Below are 17,607 nucleotides of genomic sequence, written 5' to 3' on the forward strand. Positions count from 1 at the left end.
TCAAAGATGACATCTCATTTTGGGAGACCTGAACCTGGAACTGAACCATTACAACTGTTACGGTTACAAAAATAAAATAAAAAAAACAAGTTAAAAAAATTAATATATATAAAAAAAATTGTTGATGTTGTAGTTCTCTCTCTCTCTCTCTCTCTGTTCTCTCTCTATTGTTTTGCTCTTTTTTACTGTATTCTACAATGCAATGTTTTATTGTAATTCTTTTATACTTTAATGTTTCCTTTGTTTTATTGTTAACCATCTTTTACTTAGCAGGTACGCCATTCATCTGAAGCACTGATTTATTTATCTTGACAGCAACAGCGTTTGCTCCCACGATATGTAAAGCCATGACTCCAGCGCTGTCAGAGGTGATTTCACCAACACAGTTTTAAAAAAAGGACATATATGTCGAAGCATGGGGCAGGGGCGGAGGAGCGATTTACTCCTAACATTAGGGGTGGATTGCCCCCATGCTTCGGCATATATTTTTGAGGCACAGATTGTCTTAAAAAATATTTTATTTTTACAATTTTTTATTGTATTTGCTTGGTATGTCTTACTGTTATACTGTAATGTTAATTTGGTTTATTGTTAACTATCATTTGCTTAGCAGGTACTCCATTCAGCTGCAGCACTGATTTATTTATCTTGACAGCAACATCGTTTGCTCTCAAGATAGGTAAATCAGCGACTCCAGCTCTGTAGGAGGTGATTTCACCACCACAGTTAAAAAAAAATGGTGCATGTATGCCCATCATTAGAAGTGGGTGGATGAAGGGCGGTATGCTAATGGTGAGCATACCCACCAATCAATCTCTTTTTTTCGTTCAGCCCACAGGCTGTATGAAAAAAAGAACATTACAATGTATGTCCAACTGGTATGTTGCTGGACTTTAAATCGTTATACCAGAATTATGCCTGCAGCTTTAGGTATCATCTTGGTATCATTCTTTTCAGGCAGAGTTCATGTGAAAGCAATTCTGGTGGCTAATTAGCCTCTAGACTGCTTTTACAAGCAGTGGGAGGGAACGCCCCCCTCCCCCCCATCGTCTTCCATGGTTTTCTCGGGCTCTGCTGTCTCGACAGGGAATCCAAGAATGCAGCTGGTGGTTCCTCCAGCTGACCATGAAGCTTATCAGGGACCAGAATGGCTCCAATCATCTCTATGGCCTAAGAAACCGGAAGCTATGAGCATTTCACGCCTTAAGTTTCAACGGATATAAACAGCACCATTGGGAAATTGGCAAAGCATTTTATCACACCGATCTTGGTGTGGTCAGATTCTTTGAGGGTAGAGGAGAGATCTAGGGTCTAATAGACTCCAATTTTTTCAAAAAAGAGTACCTATCACTACCTATTGCTATCATAGGGAATATTTAAATTCCCTGAGATAACAATAAAAATTATTTAAAAAAAAAAATTAAAGGAACAGTTAAAAAATATAATAAAAAAGCAAAATAAATAAAAATAAAAAAATTAATAAAAGCACCCCTGTCCCCCCGTGCAAAGGCAAACGCAAGCATCGGTCTGGCGTCATATGTAAACAGCAATTGCACCATGCATGTGAGGTATCACTGCGAAGGTCAGATCGAGGGTAGTCATGTTAGCAGTAGGCCTCCTCTGTGAATCTAAAATGGTAACCTGTAAAAGCTTTTAAAAGGCTTTTAAAAATGTATTTAGTTTGTCGCCGCTGCACGGTTGTGCACAATTTTAAAGCATGTCGTGTTTGGTATCCATGTACTCAGCATAAGATCATCTTTTTTACTTCTACAAACATTTGGGCAATATAGTGTGTTTTAATGCATTAAAATTATAAAAAGTGTGTTTTTAAAAAAAAATTGCATTTGAAAAATCGCTGTGCTATACTGCGTGAAAAAAAAATGCAACACCCAACAAATATATAATGTTTGGGGGTTCAAAGTAATTTTCTTGCAAAAAAATAATATTTTTTTGTGTAAACAAAAAGTGTCAGAAAGGGCTTTGTCTTCAAGTGGTTAGAAGAGTGGGTGAACTGTGACAGCTTCTAAATGTTGTGCATAAAATTCCAGTATAGTTCAACCCCCTGCCCCCCCAAGACCCCTTTTTGGAAAGTAGACACCCAAGCTATTTGCTGATAGGCATGTTGAGTCGATGGAATATTTGATATTTTGACACAAGTTTCTGGAAAATGACACTTTTTTTTTTTTTTGCACAAAGTTGTCACTAAATTATATATTGGTCAAACATGGCATGGTTATATGTAGGCTTACACCCCAAAATGCTTTCTGATGCTTCTCCTGAGTATGAAGATACCACATGTGAGACTTTTTGGGAGCCTAGCCATGTACAGGATCCCGCAAACCCATCACCGCCTTCAGGATTTCTAAGGGTGTAAATTGTTGATTTCGCTCCTCAATACCTATCACAGTTTTGAAGGCCATAAACTGCCAAGATAGCACAACCCCCCCCCCCCCATGACCCCATTTTGGAAAGTAGACACCCCAAGTTTTTGTACTTGGCTAGGCTCCCAAAAAGTCTCACACATGTGGTATACCCGTACTCAGGAGAAGCAGCAGAATGTATTTTGGGGTGTAATTCCACATATAACCATGCTATGTGTGAGCAATATATAATTTAGTGACAACTTTGTGTAATTGTTTTTTTTTTTTTTTCAATCACTTGTGACAAAAAAATTTAATATTCAATGGGCTCAACATGCCTCTCAGCAATTTCTTTGGGGTGTCTACTTTTCAAAATGGGGTCATGTGGGGGGGGGGGGGTTGTACTGCCCTGCCATTTTAGCACCTCAAGAAATGAGATGGGTAGTCATAAACTAAAAGCTGCGTAAATTCCAGAAAATGTACCCTAGTATGTAGCTATAACTTTTCGCAAACCAAAAAAATATACGCTTATTGACATTTTTTTACCAAAGAAATGTGGCTAAATACATTTTGGACTAAATGTATGACTAAAATTGAGTTTATTAAATTGTTTTTATAACAAAACGTAAAAAATATTATTTTTTTTTTTTTAATTTTCAGTCTTTTTCCATTTATAGCGCAAATAATAAAACTTGCAGAGGCAATCAAATACCATCAAAAGAAATTTATATTTGTGGGAAAAAAAGGACGCAAATTTCATTTGAGTACAACATTGCATGACCGCACAATTAGCAGTTAAAGCAGCGCAGAAGCCAAAAAGTGATCTGGTCATTGAGCAGCCAAATCCTCCTGGGCTGATGTGGTTAAATAAAGGCATTATTTAATGATATAGAAGTGCTAGCAAATAGTACAAATCTATGTACAATCTGACATTTCCTGATTTGATTCACTTATCTCCATCTTGCACCAGAACTAAAAATAAAAATAACAAAAATAGAATGATTTCTTACTAAAGGTATTCCAGCAGCCCTTGTTTTTTCTACTGCTTCCCGAGTCATAGCAGAAGAATTGTACCCCCAACGGCATAAGTGGAAGCCAAAAGCCCAGTATGGTGGCATGAATGGAAAACCTTATAGAAAGAAACGAAAATGGATCGTTAAACAGCTAAGCAATGATGAATAATTATTCATTAACAAATTTGAGTAAATTCTCTTTTTTTTCTGACAATTGAAATGAAGTCAATCAAACCCTCCTTCAAAGACTCCATTGGTGGCTGCACCTTTCTTGCTGGTGTTAGCTCTGAGAGTAAAACAGTAGTGATGTGAGAGTCCTGATGTTAATTATCTGTAGTATCAATATGAATCTTTTACATACTGGAACTGGTTTACTGAAGGTATAGAGTATATTTAATCTGCAAAGTGAATTATTATATTAACTTAAAGGGGCTGTAAAGGTAAATGTTTTTTCACCTTAATGGATTCTATGCATTAAGGTGAAAAAACATCTCACAGTGCCTACGCCCCCAGCCCCCCCGTTTTACTTACCTCACCCCTCGAAAGTCCCGCACTCGTCCCCGGACGTCCTTTCCACCGTTCAGCCTGGCCGCTGATTGGCTGGAGTGGATGGATGGAAAGCAGCGCAGCCATTGTATCGCGCTGCTGTCAATCACATCCACTGACGTGGAGCGCCGGGGGGCAGGGCCGTGTGATACAGCGAGCGGCTATATCACGGAAGCGCGCCCGCAGATGCTTCTCACCATGCGAGGGAGCTTGCATGAATGTGAGAAGCACCTGCGGGAGGAAGCCGAAACAGCCACCGAGGGACCCCAGAAGAACAGGTTCGGGGCCACTCTGTGCAAAACGAGCTGCATAGTGGGGGTAAGTATAACATGTTTGTTATTTAAAAAAAAAAAATAATTCACTTTACAATCCCTTTAAATGAAGTAAATAAACTGAAGCTAAATGAATATTCACTTTGCAGAGAATACCCAATCATGTGCAAGAAAAATGTAATACACTGCATATTTGTTTGCATATAATTATATGAATGAAGTCAGCACAGCTTTAGCTCATTCTCTATTTTAAGTGATATATGAAGTTCTTTTATCTTAGTAAATAAGGTAAAACTGTGTTCATTTCGACCAACCAAACATGTGCATGAAATCATATTGTTATTTAAAGTGATAAACCTTAATTTTCTTATTGATAAAATAACAAACATTTTATACTAACTTGCTCTGTGTAATGTTTTTGCACAGATCAGCCCCATTCTTCTCTTCTCAGGTCCCCCGCTGATACTCCTGTCTCCTCCCCTCTGCCGAGTGCTCCTGAGCTTGGTCTTGCCACCCTACTCTCTCCTCACTGGCTGTAATTGACAACAGAAGGTGCCAATGGCCCCCACTGCTGTGTCTGAGCAAATGAGGAGGGAGAAAGCCAAGAAAGCCACAGGATCTTGTGCATATCGCTGGATCAAGATTGGGCTCAGGTAAGTGTGTGTGGGGGGGGGGGGGGGGGGCTGAGAACTGAAGGATTTTTACTTTAATGCAGAAAAGGCCTTAAAGTGTTTGTAACCCTAAAAGGATCCTGTTCCATTACAGCAGGATAAACAGCACAGTGCTTGTGCTGTTTAATCTGCCCCTCTATAAACTGTAAAAAAAAACCTGCCTGATTCTGCCACTTCCTGTGTCCCCCTCTCTCTACTGACCACGATGATCATGGCTGCTGAGCCCTGACTACCGGGGCTAGTTTGCATGCCTCCATCATTCACAGCTCTCCTGTGCTCTCCTTTGTCCCCCTAACCCCTCCCTCCCTGCTTGTCAGCTCCATGTCTGTGTCTCTATCTCCCCCTGCTGTGATTAGCAAAAATAAAATATTAGAAATTGTCACTGCCAGGCCCTCTTTACAACTAGTCATAACACACTGTATAAGTGTTTTATAAAAACAAAGTTTGTAAATACCATTTTAGGGCTATGTTCAGGCTGGTCACGTGACTCCCAGTCGGTCTCCTACTCCAATCCCAGGGCTACTGCGGGAGGGGCTGAGCGGCCACATGGCCTCCCCAGCTGACATCAGAGGGAGTTCTTGGCCCCCCTTCTGTAGCCCTGGGATTGGAGTAGGAGACCAGCTGGGAGTCACGTGACCAGCCAGAAGATCACTTTAAAATGGTATTTACAAGCTTTGTTTTTATAAAACGTTTATACTGTGTGTTATGACTAGTTAAAATAGTGAAGCAGCCAGTGGCACACGATTGTAGTAACAACCACTTCAATAAAAAAAAAACAAAAAAAAACTTTAGCCTTTACAGCTCTTTAAAGAGGAACTAAAAGCACTTTAAAAAAAAAATGCAAACTGCAAGGCAAAGGCACAATGAGCTAGTATGCATAGCATACTAGCTCATTATGAATAACTTACCTGAGAACGAAGCCCCCGAAGCGGTCCTCCTTCTTCATCTTCACCGCTGCCATGTATCCCGGAGTGACTTCCGGGTCTCACTGCTCCGGCGCTGTGATTCGCCGGAACCGCAATGACGTCACTCTCGCTCATGCGCATGGGAGCCGACACGAGCAGCTTATCGCCGCGATCTGCGGCCTGCTCAGTGCGCCTGCGCACCGCCCTATACGGTTTAGGAGATATTTCTTGGACCTACAGGTAAGCCTTAATCTAGGCTTACCTGTAAGTCAAAGTGGTTTGTAAGGGTTTACAACCACTTTAAGTTTCCTTGCATGGCTTGAGATGATTGGATATTCAAAGTGAACACAGCATCACTTCATTTACTAAGCTAAGGGAAGTTTTACTTTGTTAAAGGATAGGTTCACCTTTTGGAACATGTTACATGTTCCATCCGTATTTCCCCCTCTCCCCAGTGACAGCGGGTGGGCATCTTCTCTGTCATTCATTTACAGTCCTCTGTAAATGGGTAACTACAAGTCCCAACACCCTTTGCAGTCTCAGCCTCAGTTCCCACTAGATGTGGTGCAAATTCACAAAGAATTTGCTGCGGATTCCATACCACATCAAAATCGCAACCCATTCATGCGCCCTGATTGCGAGAGTATGTTAAGTTAACGACACCTACAAAATCGGTTTGCAAAACACACTGTAAACTGTATATTAGGAGACAGACACATTTTTAAAGCAGAGTGTGTGGAGATCTTCATGTATGTGCAGAGAAATACTGGTGGAATATCCCAGATTGTATATATTGGCCTATGGGGAATGTTCATTAAACTTAAGTGATATAACAAATCCTTTTCCAGCTACTGAACCTTTTATCCTAACACTAGAAAAATGATCGACCGATTCCAATTATGTGTGAAGAATAACTAGTTGGTAAGGAGTGGGCCGGAAAGCCAGCCGCCCAGTCCTTGACAACCGGTGACTCATCAGCTGTCAGCAGACTCCCCTGCTGAGAGCTGAAATGTATACAAAAGAATGGTGGCAAAAGAAAATTCACAAAAAAAAAGTGTGCCCCCCCCATGCATACCAGGCCCTTTGGATCTGGTATGGATTTGAAAGGGTAAACCCCACGCCAAAATAAAAACAAAATAAAAAAATGCGCTGTGGTTGTGGGGGTCTTCGAGCAGGGGGCAATCAGAATATAGAACCCCCCTTTAATAAGGGGGCCCTAAAATTCTGCCCCCCCCATGTGCATGAGTATCTACCCCTACCCATTCACCAAAAAAGTGTAAAAAGTGAATAAAGACACAGCACAAGTACTTGACAATTCCTATATTAAAAAAAAAATTGTCCCCCAGTATAGATCCATCAACAATCACGTCGCCTGCCACACTGCCAGACCCGAAAAAATATTTAAAAAAAACTCTGATCTCTTTGAAGGCCCTCCCTGCCCCAAAGCACCCCCTCATGCTGAGAGCATGTGACCTGGTATGGTTCAGGGTTCACTAAGCCCCCCATCCTGGCTTGCATGCTCAGATAAGGGTCTGGTATGGATTTGGGGGGGGGGGGGGGGCATGCCTTTTTTTGTTTTTATGTTGGCGTGTTTTTTGCTGAACTTTCTATTGCCAGCATTCTTTTGTTTACATTTCAACTCTCAATGGGGAAGCAGGCTGACAGCTGATGAGTCAACGGTTGTTAAGGATGTGGCGGCCGGCTTTTCTTTGCACAGAATTGGAATTGGTTGATAATTTTTCCACCAATCTGAAATTGAATCAATCATTCTGAAAATTTGTAATTATTAAAACAAAACAAAATTAAACAAAACTAATTCTGAAGCGAATCAATGAAACAAAAGTGGTAACATAATGAATCTATCCAAAACAAAACAAAATTTTTCCGCTTTTCCGTGTATTGACAGCTGCTGATTGCCCAAAGCATGCACTTAACCTGCAGGGTGTCTTTGGCCAATCATGGCTCAGGTGCTAAGTCCGCACCCCATGCTATATAAGGCCACTTACACAGCGGCCAGATGTAGTGTGTTGTGGAGAACTTGAGATAGATTTGGCAGGTTAGTTAGTGGATAGAGCATGTAGTCAGTATAGTATTTATATATGTTGATTTCTAAGCAAAAGATTAAGGAGAGTGGAAAGGTAATGGAGTGGGAAAATATATTAAATTCCAATCAGGATGTGGGAGACGAAACGTACTTGAGATCCCGGAGAAAAGCATTATCTGGCTCACTATTATAAGGAGTCAGGTAAATACATTTTGGTGAGTCTTTAATCTTTTACAAGAAGGCACATACAGTATCTCACAAAAGTGAGTACACCCCTCACATTTTTGTAAATATTTTAAAATATCTTTTCATGTGACAACAGTGAACAAATGACACTTAGCTACAATTTAAAGTAGTGAGTGTACAGCTTGTATAACAGTGTAAATTTGCTGTCCCCTCAAAATAACTCAACACACACCATTAATGTCTAAACCGCTGGCAACAAAAGAGAGTAAACCACTAAGTGAAAATGTTCAAATTGGGCCCAATTAGCCATTTTCCCTCCCCGGTGTCATGTGACTCGTTAGTGTTAAAAGGTCTCACATGTGAATGGGGAGCAGGTGTGCTAAATTTGGTGGTATCGCTCTCAATCTCTCATACTGGTCACTGGAAGTTCAACATGGCACCTCATTGCAAAGAACTCTCTGAGGATCTGAAAAAAATTATTGTTGCTTTAAATAAAGATAGCCTAGGCTATGAGAAGATTTCCAAGACCCTGAAACTGAGCTGCCAAGACCATACAGCAGTTTAACAGGACAAGTTCTACTCAGAACAGACCTCGCTATGGTCGACCAAAGAAGTTAAGTTAACGAGCTCAGGGTCATATCCAGAGGTTGTCTTTGGAAAATAGACATATGAGTGCTGCCAGCATTGCTGCAGAGGTTGAAGGGATGGGGGGTCAGCCTGTCAGTGCTAAGACCATATGCCACACACTGCATCAAATTGGTCTGCATGGCTGTCATCCCAGAAGGAAGCCTCTTCTAAAGATGATGTACAAGAAAGCCTGCAAACAGTTTGCTGAAGAAAAGCAGACTAAGGACATGTATTACTGGAACCATGTTCTGTGGTCTGATGAGACCAAGATAAACTTATTTGGTTCAGATGGTGTCAAGCATGTGTGGTGGCACCAAGGTGAGGAGTACAAAGTCAAGTGTGTCTTGCCTACAGTTAAGCATGGTGGTGGGAGTGTGATGGTCTGGGGCTGCATGGGCTCTGCCTACACTGGAGAGCTACAGTTCATAGAGGCAACCATGAATGCCAACATGTACTGTGATTTACTGAAGACAGAGCATGATTCCCTCCCTTCAGAGACTGGGCAGAAGGGCAGTATTCCAACGTGATAACAACCCCAAACACACCTCCAAGATGACCACTGACTTGCTAAAGAATCTGAGGGTAAAGATGATGGACTGGCCAAGCATGTCTCCAGACATAAACCCTATTGAGCATCTGTGAGGCATCCTCAAAGGGAAGGTGGAGGAGCGCAAGGTCTCTAACCTCCGTCAGCTCCATGATGTTGTCATGAAGGAGTGAAAGAGGACCCCAGTGGCAACCTTTGAAGCTCTGGTGAACTCCATGCCTAAGAGGGTTAAGGCAGTGCTGGGAAATAATGATGGGCACACAAAATATTGACACTTTGGACCCACTTTGGACATTTTCACTTAGGGGTGTACTCACTTTTTGTTGTCAGCAGTTTAGACATTAATAGCTGTGTGTTGAGTTATTTTGAGGGACAGCAAATTTAAACTGTTATACAAGCTGTACACTTACTACTTGTAGCAAAGTGTAATTTCTTCAGTGTTGTCACAGGAAAAGATGCCATAAAATATTTACAAAAACGTGAGGGGTGTACTCACTTTTGTGAGATACTGTAGCTGTGTGGTGAGATATTTTGGGAGTTGGAAGATTGTGCACTGAGGCGGCGTACACACGCGGGGACTGTCTGCCGAAACTAAGTTCGTCAAACAGTCCGCTCAAACTTTTGAATGAACGAACACGCCCACACACGGCACTTTTTGAGCGGACAAATACGGCAAACTTTGTTCGTCGTACTAAGTCCGCGCAACTTTTGAAATGAGCGGACTCGCCCACACACGAGGCAACAGTCCGCTCATTTCGAGCGCGTGTGCAGGTAGGCGGGGCCCGCGACGGAGACGTCGCGGGCTCCGCCGCCTGGAATGAACTTAAAGGGGAACCCCAACGCCGAAAAAAATCGGCGTGGGGGTCCCCCCAAAGTCCACATCAGACCCTTGTCCGAGCACGCTACCCGGCCGGCCAGGAAAGGGGGGCGAGCGAGCGCGCCCCCCCTCCTGAGCCGTACCAGGCCGCGTGCCCTCAACATGGGGGGTGCCTTGGGGAAGGGGGGGCCGCGCGGCCCCCCCACCCCAAAGCACCTTGTCCCCATGTTGATGAGGTCTGCGGGCGGGGGGCTTATCAGAATCCGGGAGCCCCCTTTAATAAGGGGGCCCCCGGATACCGGCCCCCCACCCTATGTGAATGAGTATGGGGTACAATGTACCCCTACCCATTCACCTGTGAAAAAAGTAAAAAAAAAAACACAACACACAAGATAAAATAGTTTATTGCACAGCTCCGGGGGTCTTCCGTCTTCGGGGGTCTTCTTGCCGGACTCCTCCGCTATCTTCTTGTAGCTCTTTTGCTAGCGGAGGAGTCCGGCTTTCTTCCTCCCCGCCGCCGGCCTCTTCTCCCGACTTCGGGGGTCTTGTCCCCCTCTTCGGTTCTTCTGCCGGGCCACCGCGCCTTCTTATAGCTCTTTTGCAGGCGGTGGCCCGGTCTTCTGTCGCCGCTGTCGCCGCCGCCTTCCGTTCTTCTTCTTCTTCTTGTTCTTCTTGTTCATCAAGGAATCCAAGAATTTGATTACCATAGCTTCATCTGAGGGTGTCCTTTCTAAAGCTGAAGCCTCTTTCTTCCATAGAGAATATTACAATGTACCGTACTTCTACCATCTTCCAAAGGTACACAAGAACCTTGAGAATCCTCCTGGACGTCCCATTGTGGCATCCATGGAGAGTATTACCACCAGTTATTCTCTCTACATCGATCAATTCCTCCAACCTCTGGCCCAAGCTCTCCCCTCATATATCCGGGATGGTACCCATCTCCTAGAGTTATTACAACCATATACTTGGGAACCAACATATCTGTGGGTATCGTTGGATGTGTGTTCATTGTACACCTCGATCCCGCATGAGGTTGGACTACAGGCGGTTTTGCATTTTTTATCCGAGGACAGTGACATCAATTCCAGACAGTCACAGTTTATTCTGAAAGCGACCAGATTCTGCCTGGAACATAATTACTTCAACTTTGAGGATGATTATTACCTTCAGAATACTGGGACTGCTATGGGGGCAAATTTTGCCCCCAGTTATGCAAATCTCACGATGGGCCTATGGGAGACCAGGTACATATGGGCACATAACCCATTCGCAGCGCACCTGGTCTTCTATGGGCGCTACATCGATGACATTATTATCATCTGGGATGGTCCTCTTCATACTGTACAGGAATTTCTATCACACTGCAACTCTAACAATTTTGGTCTTTCCTTTACCTCAGAAATAAATGCCACTTCTCTTTGTTTTTTGGACCTGGAACTCAGTCACCAAGAGTCCACAATTATAGCTAAAGGTTACACCAAGCCCACATCAGGGAACTCTTTTTTACATTTCACCAGTTGTCACCATCCGAGGTGGGTTAAAAATGTCCCCAAAAGTCAATTTTGCCGGTTACGGCACAATTGCACTAGGTTGGAGGACTATAATGCACAAAGTGTTCACCTCAAACAGAAATTTATAGAGAAAGGCTACCCCCCAGACCTCATCGATCAGGCTCATATGGTTTATAATACCAATGACATTCCAAAATCAAAACAGCGATCACAAGAAAATGTAGGAACAAGATTCATAACCCAATATCACAACAAACACTGGAAAATGGAGAGCGTTTTCAAAAAACACTGGTCTATACTACAGCAAGACCCACACTTAAAAACCACTATTCCAACAGTGCCACAATTTGCCTATAGGAAGGCTCCAAATATAAAAGGGAAAATCGCTCCTAGCAAAATTAAATCTGCCCAATCTATATCCAATAACATTCAACTAACACTCATTCCTCTGGTGGGCATGTTTCAGTGTAAAAAATCCCTGTGCCTGACTTGTGCTCATATTGAACATGGTCAAAAATCCTTTGCTCATAAGGGTAAGACATACACATTCAACACCTTCCATAACTGTTCTTCCATGTTTGTGGTTTACTGTCTAGCTTGCCCTTGTGGCATGCTATATGTGGGCCGTACAATCAGAGCCCTTAGAGCCAGATTTGGGGAACATCGCAGATTTGTCGATGCTGGTCTCCCTAAACACAGTGTCCCCCGCCACTTTCTAGAATATCATAAACAATCATCCAAGGATCTAAAAGTTTGGGTCCTTGAATCAATTCCAGATAAATTTCCCCCAGCAGAACGTTTCAAAAGACTGTGTCGTCAGGAAACGTATTGGATTTTCACTTTGGATACTATGTCGCCTAGAGGAATGAACGAGGAGATCGAAATCAGCACTGTTATTTAATCAGGTGCTGGTGTGATTTTCCCCTGGTCATGCCTCAGTGGGTTGCCCAGTTACTGGTGAATGGATACCCAGTTTTATCCACTAAATAGCTCATTTGGGCAACAGACACAAATTTGGCACCGTTTTTTTTTTTTTTTTTTTTTTTTTTTTTCTTTTTTTTTTTTTTTACCACCCCCCTTTTTTGTTTTTGTTTTTACCACCCCCTTCCCCCCCCCCCTTTTTTTTTTTTTTTTTTTTTTTTTTTTTCTCTTCCCCTTCCCCTTTTTTATACAATATTATGTTCCCTCTAGAGAGTATTGGGACAGAAGGATGTTTGTATATACTCACGTATATACATGTGTTTGTTGCACATGTACATGTTTACAACTGCATGTTGTAAACATGTACATGATGTTTTGGTCATGATATAACTTAGAACCTTAATATTATACCTAGCATAGAGTCCTCTCTTTCCTCCATTCTCACCATTTTATTAATTCATTATAATTTATAATAATCAATTGATTTCCAAATTGCTAATAATTTTCTTAATTCATTTTTTTAGTTAATTTACTTATAAAAATGTATTCATTTTAAATTTGAGGTATATTTATACATTTTATATTTATATATTTAATCAATTAGTGAATTGATCGATTTCTGCAAACGTTATAAACTTATCTTCCACTATTAATCAGCAAGCTTCTTACTCATATTTACATTCTCTTCGGTCTCCAGCCATCTACCTCTTTGAATCTGTGTATTTGATTGATGGGCTGGCCAGCCCATCAGATCTCTCTGTTTCTATTTCCTCTGCAATATAAGACTGCCAGGTTTGCCAGCCAATCATGGTCTGATGAAGAAGCTGTAGCTTCGAAATGCATTACCATTCCTTGCCACTGTGAATAATCACACTTCCTGTTCCTGTGAAGTCACGACCAGCTGCTTCTTGTTTCCTGCCTCCTGGTTCCCAGCATTTTCTGGATCCCTGTAAGATCACACCAGTGCCCCAGGCTGCAAAGGGAAGACATTTATGAGACTCCAGGACTGGCGATTTTCACTGCATACTGAACTCATCTAATTTAACCTGTGAGTTACTACTTGTTTTTATTAAATATATGATTTATACTGCACTCAGTCTGGCGCCCCTCTGTTCCCATTTCTACACAGAGCTCATCGCTTCACTCTAAGGGAGCTGCCTCCAGGTGCTAATCATACAAGATCTCGGATCATTTATGGACATTATGTTTTAAACAAATGTTTTAATATCATGTGTGCTTATTCACACACGTTTTATGTATACCTATATTCCAGTTGTTATATAATTTTATGTTATCACCATATCTAGCGCCGCTGTTCACCCTTGTGCTCGGACAAGGGTCTGTTGTGGACTTTGGGGGGACCCCCACGCCGATTTTTTTCGGCGTTGGGGTTCCCCTTTAAGTCCATTCCAGGCGGCGGAGCCCGCGACGTCTCCGTCGCGGGCCCCGCCTACCTGCACACGCGCTCGAAATGAGCAGACTTCCCTCCGAGCGGGAACAGTTTGCTCATTTCGAAAGTAGCCTACACACGGGCGGACTGTTCGCTCAAACCAAGTTTGAAACGCTGAAACTGTCCGCTGAAGCCCCACACACGAGCGGACTGTCCGCTGAAACACTGTTCAGCGGACAAAGTTGAGCCAACAGTCCGCCCGTGTGTACGCGGCCTAAGGGTTATTTATTCGTCACAGGCTTATTATTGGACTTGATATAACTTTCTACATCATTTTCATATTTATTCATTTATTTTAGCACTTTATCACAGATGTTTCAGTTGTATGTGAAGGATATATGATGTAGTCACTAATTGTATAAGCTAGTGCTGATATATGTATGGTTAGTTTCACTTTAATTTCTGTAGTACTGGGTGTACAGGTTTAAATGACATTCTTACCAATGACCTCCTGATACTGTTTAATGACAGTTTTTGGGTCAGGGCCCATGAAGAAATACATGTCAATGATGCCTCCTATGGTCCTCCAGGTCAAGGCAGGAGCTGGCTGCAGTATTACATCTGAAATAGATCAGCAAACACAGTATTAAGCTGGACTTATTATTATTTTTTGAAATGTAGTCAGCTAGACAACAAACAAAGCAGTCTTTAAAGTCATTGATGGTAATCAATTTTACAGTACAGTTTTTAGGGCCTATTCGGAAGGTTGTAATGTTTTGCATTACTGTATGCGTCTTTTCTCTACTGAGTCAAATATTCCATCAATACCTACAGATAAGACAAATCCTTCCTTCCCGAAATATGGTAAAAAAGCTTATCAAATCCTCAGACCCTCTACTTTTCTAGTAACCATCACAACAAAACAAGGCCTTATTTCATATGGGCGGCATAATGTGTAGTGGTTAGCACTCTCGCCTAGCAGTAAAAAGGATCAAATCCCAACCACGACACTACCTGCCTGGAGTTTGCATGTTCTCCCTGTGCCTGCGTGGTTTTCCTCCAGGTACTCTGATTTCCTCCCACACTCCAAAGACATGCAGGTAGGTTAATTGGCTTCTGTCCAAAATTGGCCCAAGTATATGAATGGGGGACCTTGGATTGTGGGCTCCTTGAGGGTAGGGACCGATGTGAGTGTGCAATGTACAGTTGTAGACACTCACTGAACTGGATGAACTGGTGTCTTTATTCAACCTTACTATGTAACTATATATATCTATATGCCTCTTTTTGCAAAGACTAATCTGCCAAAACACCCCTGCCATGTAAGATGGCATGGGGAAAAGATATAGGGTGTATTCTAGAGGTTGTGGGGCAGAACGTGTTGGTGGCAGTCACTATAGCGTTCCTTTCACCTACCCAATGACTGACTCAATTGTTTATTTTGCATTGAGTATTGCACCCCAGGGGAATTGTACCACTCAGGTTGTAGAGACACCCTAAACTGCCCCAAGTGCTGCAATTGTACCACAAATCTCATTCATGTGTTGTGGAGATGGCTTAAAAGAAAAAAATATTTAACCACTTGCCGCCCGCCCTATAGGCAATTGACGGCTGCAAAGTGGTTGCATAATCCTGACCGGACGTCATATGACGTGATCAGGATTATGAGCCGCTGCGCGCCCCCGGGGGCGCGCATCGCGGCGATCGTTGTTGCGGGGTGTCAGTCTGACACCCGGCAACTACGATCTCGGTAAAGAGTCTCCGACGGAGACTCTTTACCACGTGATCAGCCGTGTCCAATCACGGCTGATCACAGTGTAAATGGGAAGAGCCGGTGATCGGCTTTCCGAGTAGAGGAGAGCCGATCGGCTGCTCCTCTGACAGGGGGGGTCTGTGCTGATCGATTATCAGCACAGCCCCCCCCCCCCCGAGGATGCCCACACTGGACCACCAGGGACGCCACCAGACCACCAGGGAAAAGGTAATCCTCCCTAGACCACCAGGGATGCCAGTCAGCACAATGGGTGCCAATCAGTGCCCATAATGGATGCCAATCAGTGCCCACAATGGGCATCACTGATTGGCATGCATTATTGTTTGGCACTGATTGGCATCCATTACTATAGTATAACACCAATGCCGCCTATGAGTGCCCACCTGTGCCGCCTATGAGTGCCCACCTGTGCCGCCTATGAGTGCCCACCTGTGCCGCCTATCAGTGCCCACCTGTGCCGCCTATCAGTGCCCACCCATGCCCATCTGTGCCGCCTATCCATGCCCATCTGTGCCGCCTATCCATGCCCATCTGTGCCGCCCATCCATGCCAATCCGTGCCAGCTATCAGTGCCAATTTGTGCCACCTATCAGTGTCCCGTCCGTGTCGCCCATCCGTGTCGCCCATCAGTGCCGCCTATCAGTGCCGCCTATCAGTGCCACATATCAGTGCCACTTCATTGGTGCCACATTGGTGCCCATCAGTGCCGCCTTATCAGTGCCCATCAGTGTAGCCCCATCAGTGCCCATCAGTGAAGGAGAAAACGTACTTATTTACAAAGTTTTGAAACTGAAACAAAAAAAACATTTTTTTTTCAAAATTTTCGGTATTATTTTATTTGTAGCGCAAAAAATAAAAACCGTAGAGGTGATCAAATACCACCAAAAGAAAGCTCTATTTGTGGGAAAAAAATGATAAAAATTTCATTTGGGTACAGTGTAGCATGACCGCGCAATTGTCATTCAAAGTGCGACAGCGCTGAAAGCTCAAAATTGGTCTGGGCAGGAAGGTGTTTAAGTGCCCGGTATTGAAGTGGTTAAAGTATATTTATGGTCAGTGTAAAATCATATAAAGGCATAACCCACTTTTAAGTACACAATGGGGTTTATTTATTAAAGCTGGAAAGTGCAAAATCAGGTTTTACTTCTGCATAGAAACCATGGAGCTTCTAGGTTTTATTACCAACGCTTAATTGAGCAAGCTGGGGTTAGAAGCTCATTGGTTTATACGCAGAAGGGAGCCTGATTTTGCACTTTCCAGCTTTAGTAAATAAACCCCATTGTGTACTTAAAAGTGGGGTATGCCTGTATCCATTTTCACATTTTATTACAATTATTCCTAGCCGACCACTGTTAATCGGAATGATATTGAAGTTTGTAAACTTACTTTGTGAAGATCCCACACATTTAATTCCTTGAATTCTGTGACACATATTTACACACATACAGTATGTTCACATATTACACAAAACATACCCATAGCATTACTGTTGAGCAGGAATACTCCATGAGCAGAGCCGTCTTTGTCAAAACCCAGATAAAATGGATGTGAACCATATAGATTAGCATCTTCCTAGAAGAAAAATAAACACACTTAAAGTCTTAAAGTATGTGAAGCCTTACCTTGTAAAAACCCAGTTTAAAATAGAAATGAAAGGCAAAAACACATACACATATACACACATCGGGTAAAATAAGTATTGAACACGTCACCATTTTTCTTGGTAAATATATTTCTAAGAGCCGGTTCACACAGCGGGCGATGCGAGGCGACACGACTCGCCTCGCCTCGCTCTCGCAAGTCGCCCCCGTTCTGTACAATGGAACCGTTCTGAGAGGAGCGACTCGAGTCGCTCCGACTCAGAAAAAAGGTTCCTGTACTACTTTTGGGTGACCTCGGGGCGACTTGCATTGACTTCTATACAGAAGTCATTTGTAAGTCGCCGCTGAGGCCGCGGCAGGTCGCGGCGAGGCAAGTCGGAGTCGCCTCGTCTCGCCTGCTGTGTGAACCGGCCCTTAAG

The 17,607-nt window shown here is 43.0% G+C and overlaps 1 protein-coding gene across 2 annotated transcripts in view; it reads right to left on the minus strand.

Moving 5' to 3' along the window:
- Nucleotides 1–17,607, minus strand: part of LOC143935621 (lysosomal alpha-glucosidase-like) — a 205,676-nt gene that overhangs the window by 79,058 nt on the left and 109,011 nt on the right. For both annotated transcript variants that reach the window (XM_077459616.1, XM_077459617.1), the window contains 3 exons: nucleotides 17,063–17,159; nucleotides 14,315–14,434; nucleotides 3,371–3,489 (listed from right to left, as the gene is read on the minus strand). In XM_077459616.1, the coding sequence (XP_077315742.1) occupies nucleotides 3,371–3,489; nucleotides 14,315–14,434; nucleotides 17,063–17,159 (336 nt within the window). The remainder of the gene's footprint in view (nucleotides 1–3,370; nucleotides 3,490–14,314; nucleotides 14,435–17,062; nucleotides 17,160–17,607) is intronic.

The sequence above is a fragment of the Lithobates pipiens genome, unplaced genomic scaffold, assembly GCF_037356315.1.
Source record: "Lithobates pipiens isolate NorthernLeopardFrog02 unplaced genomic scaffold, aLitPip1_a1.2 Scaffold_28, whole genome shotgun sequence".
NCBI classification, from domain to species: domain Eukaryota; kingdom Metazoa; phylum Chordata; class Amphibia; order Anura; family Ranidae; genus Lithobates; species Lithobates pipiens.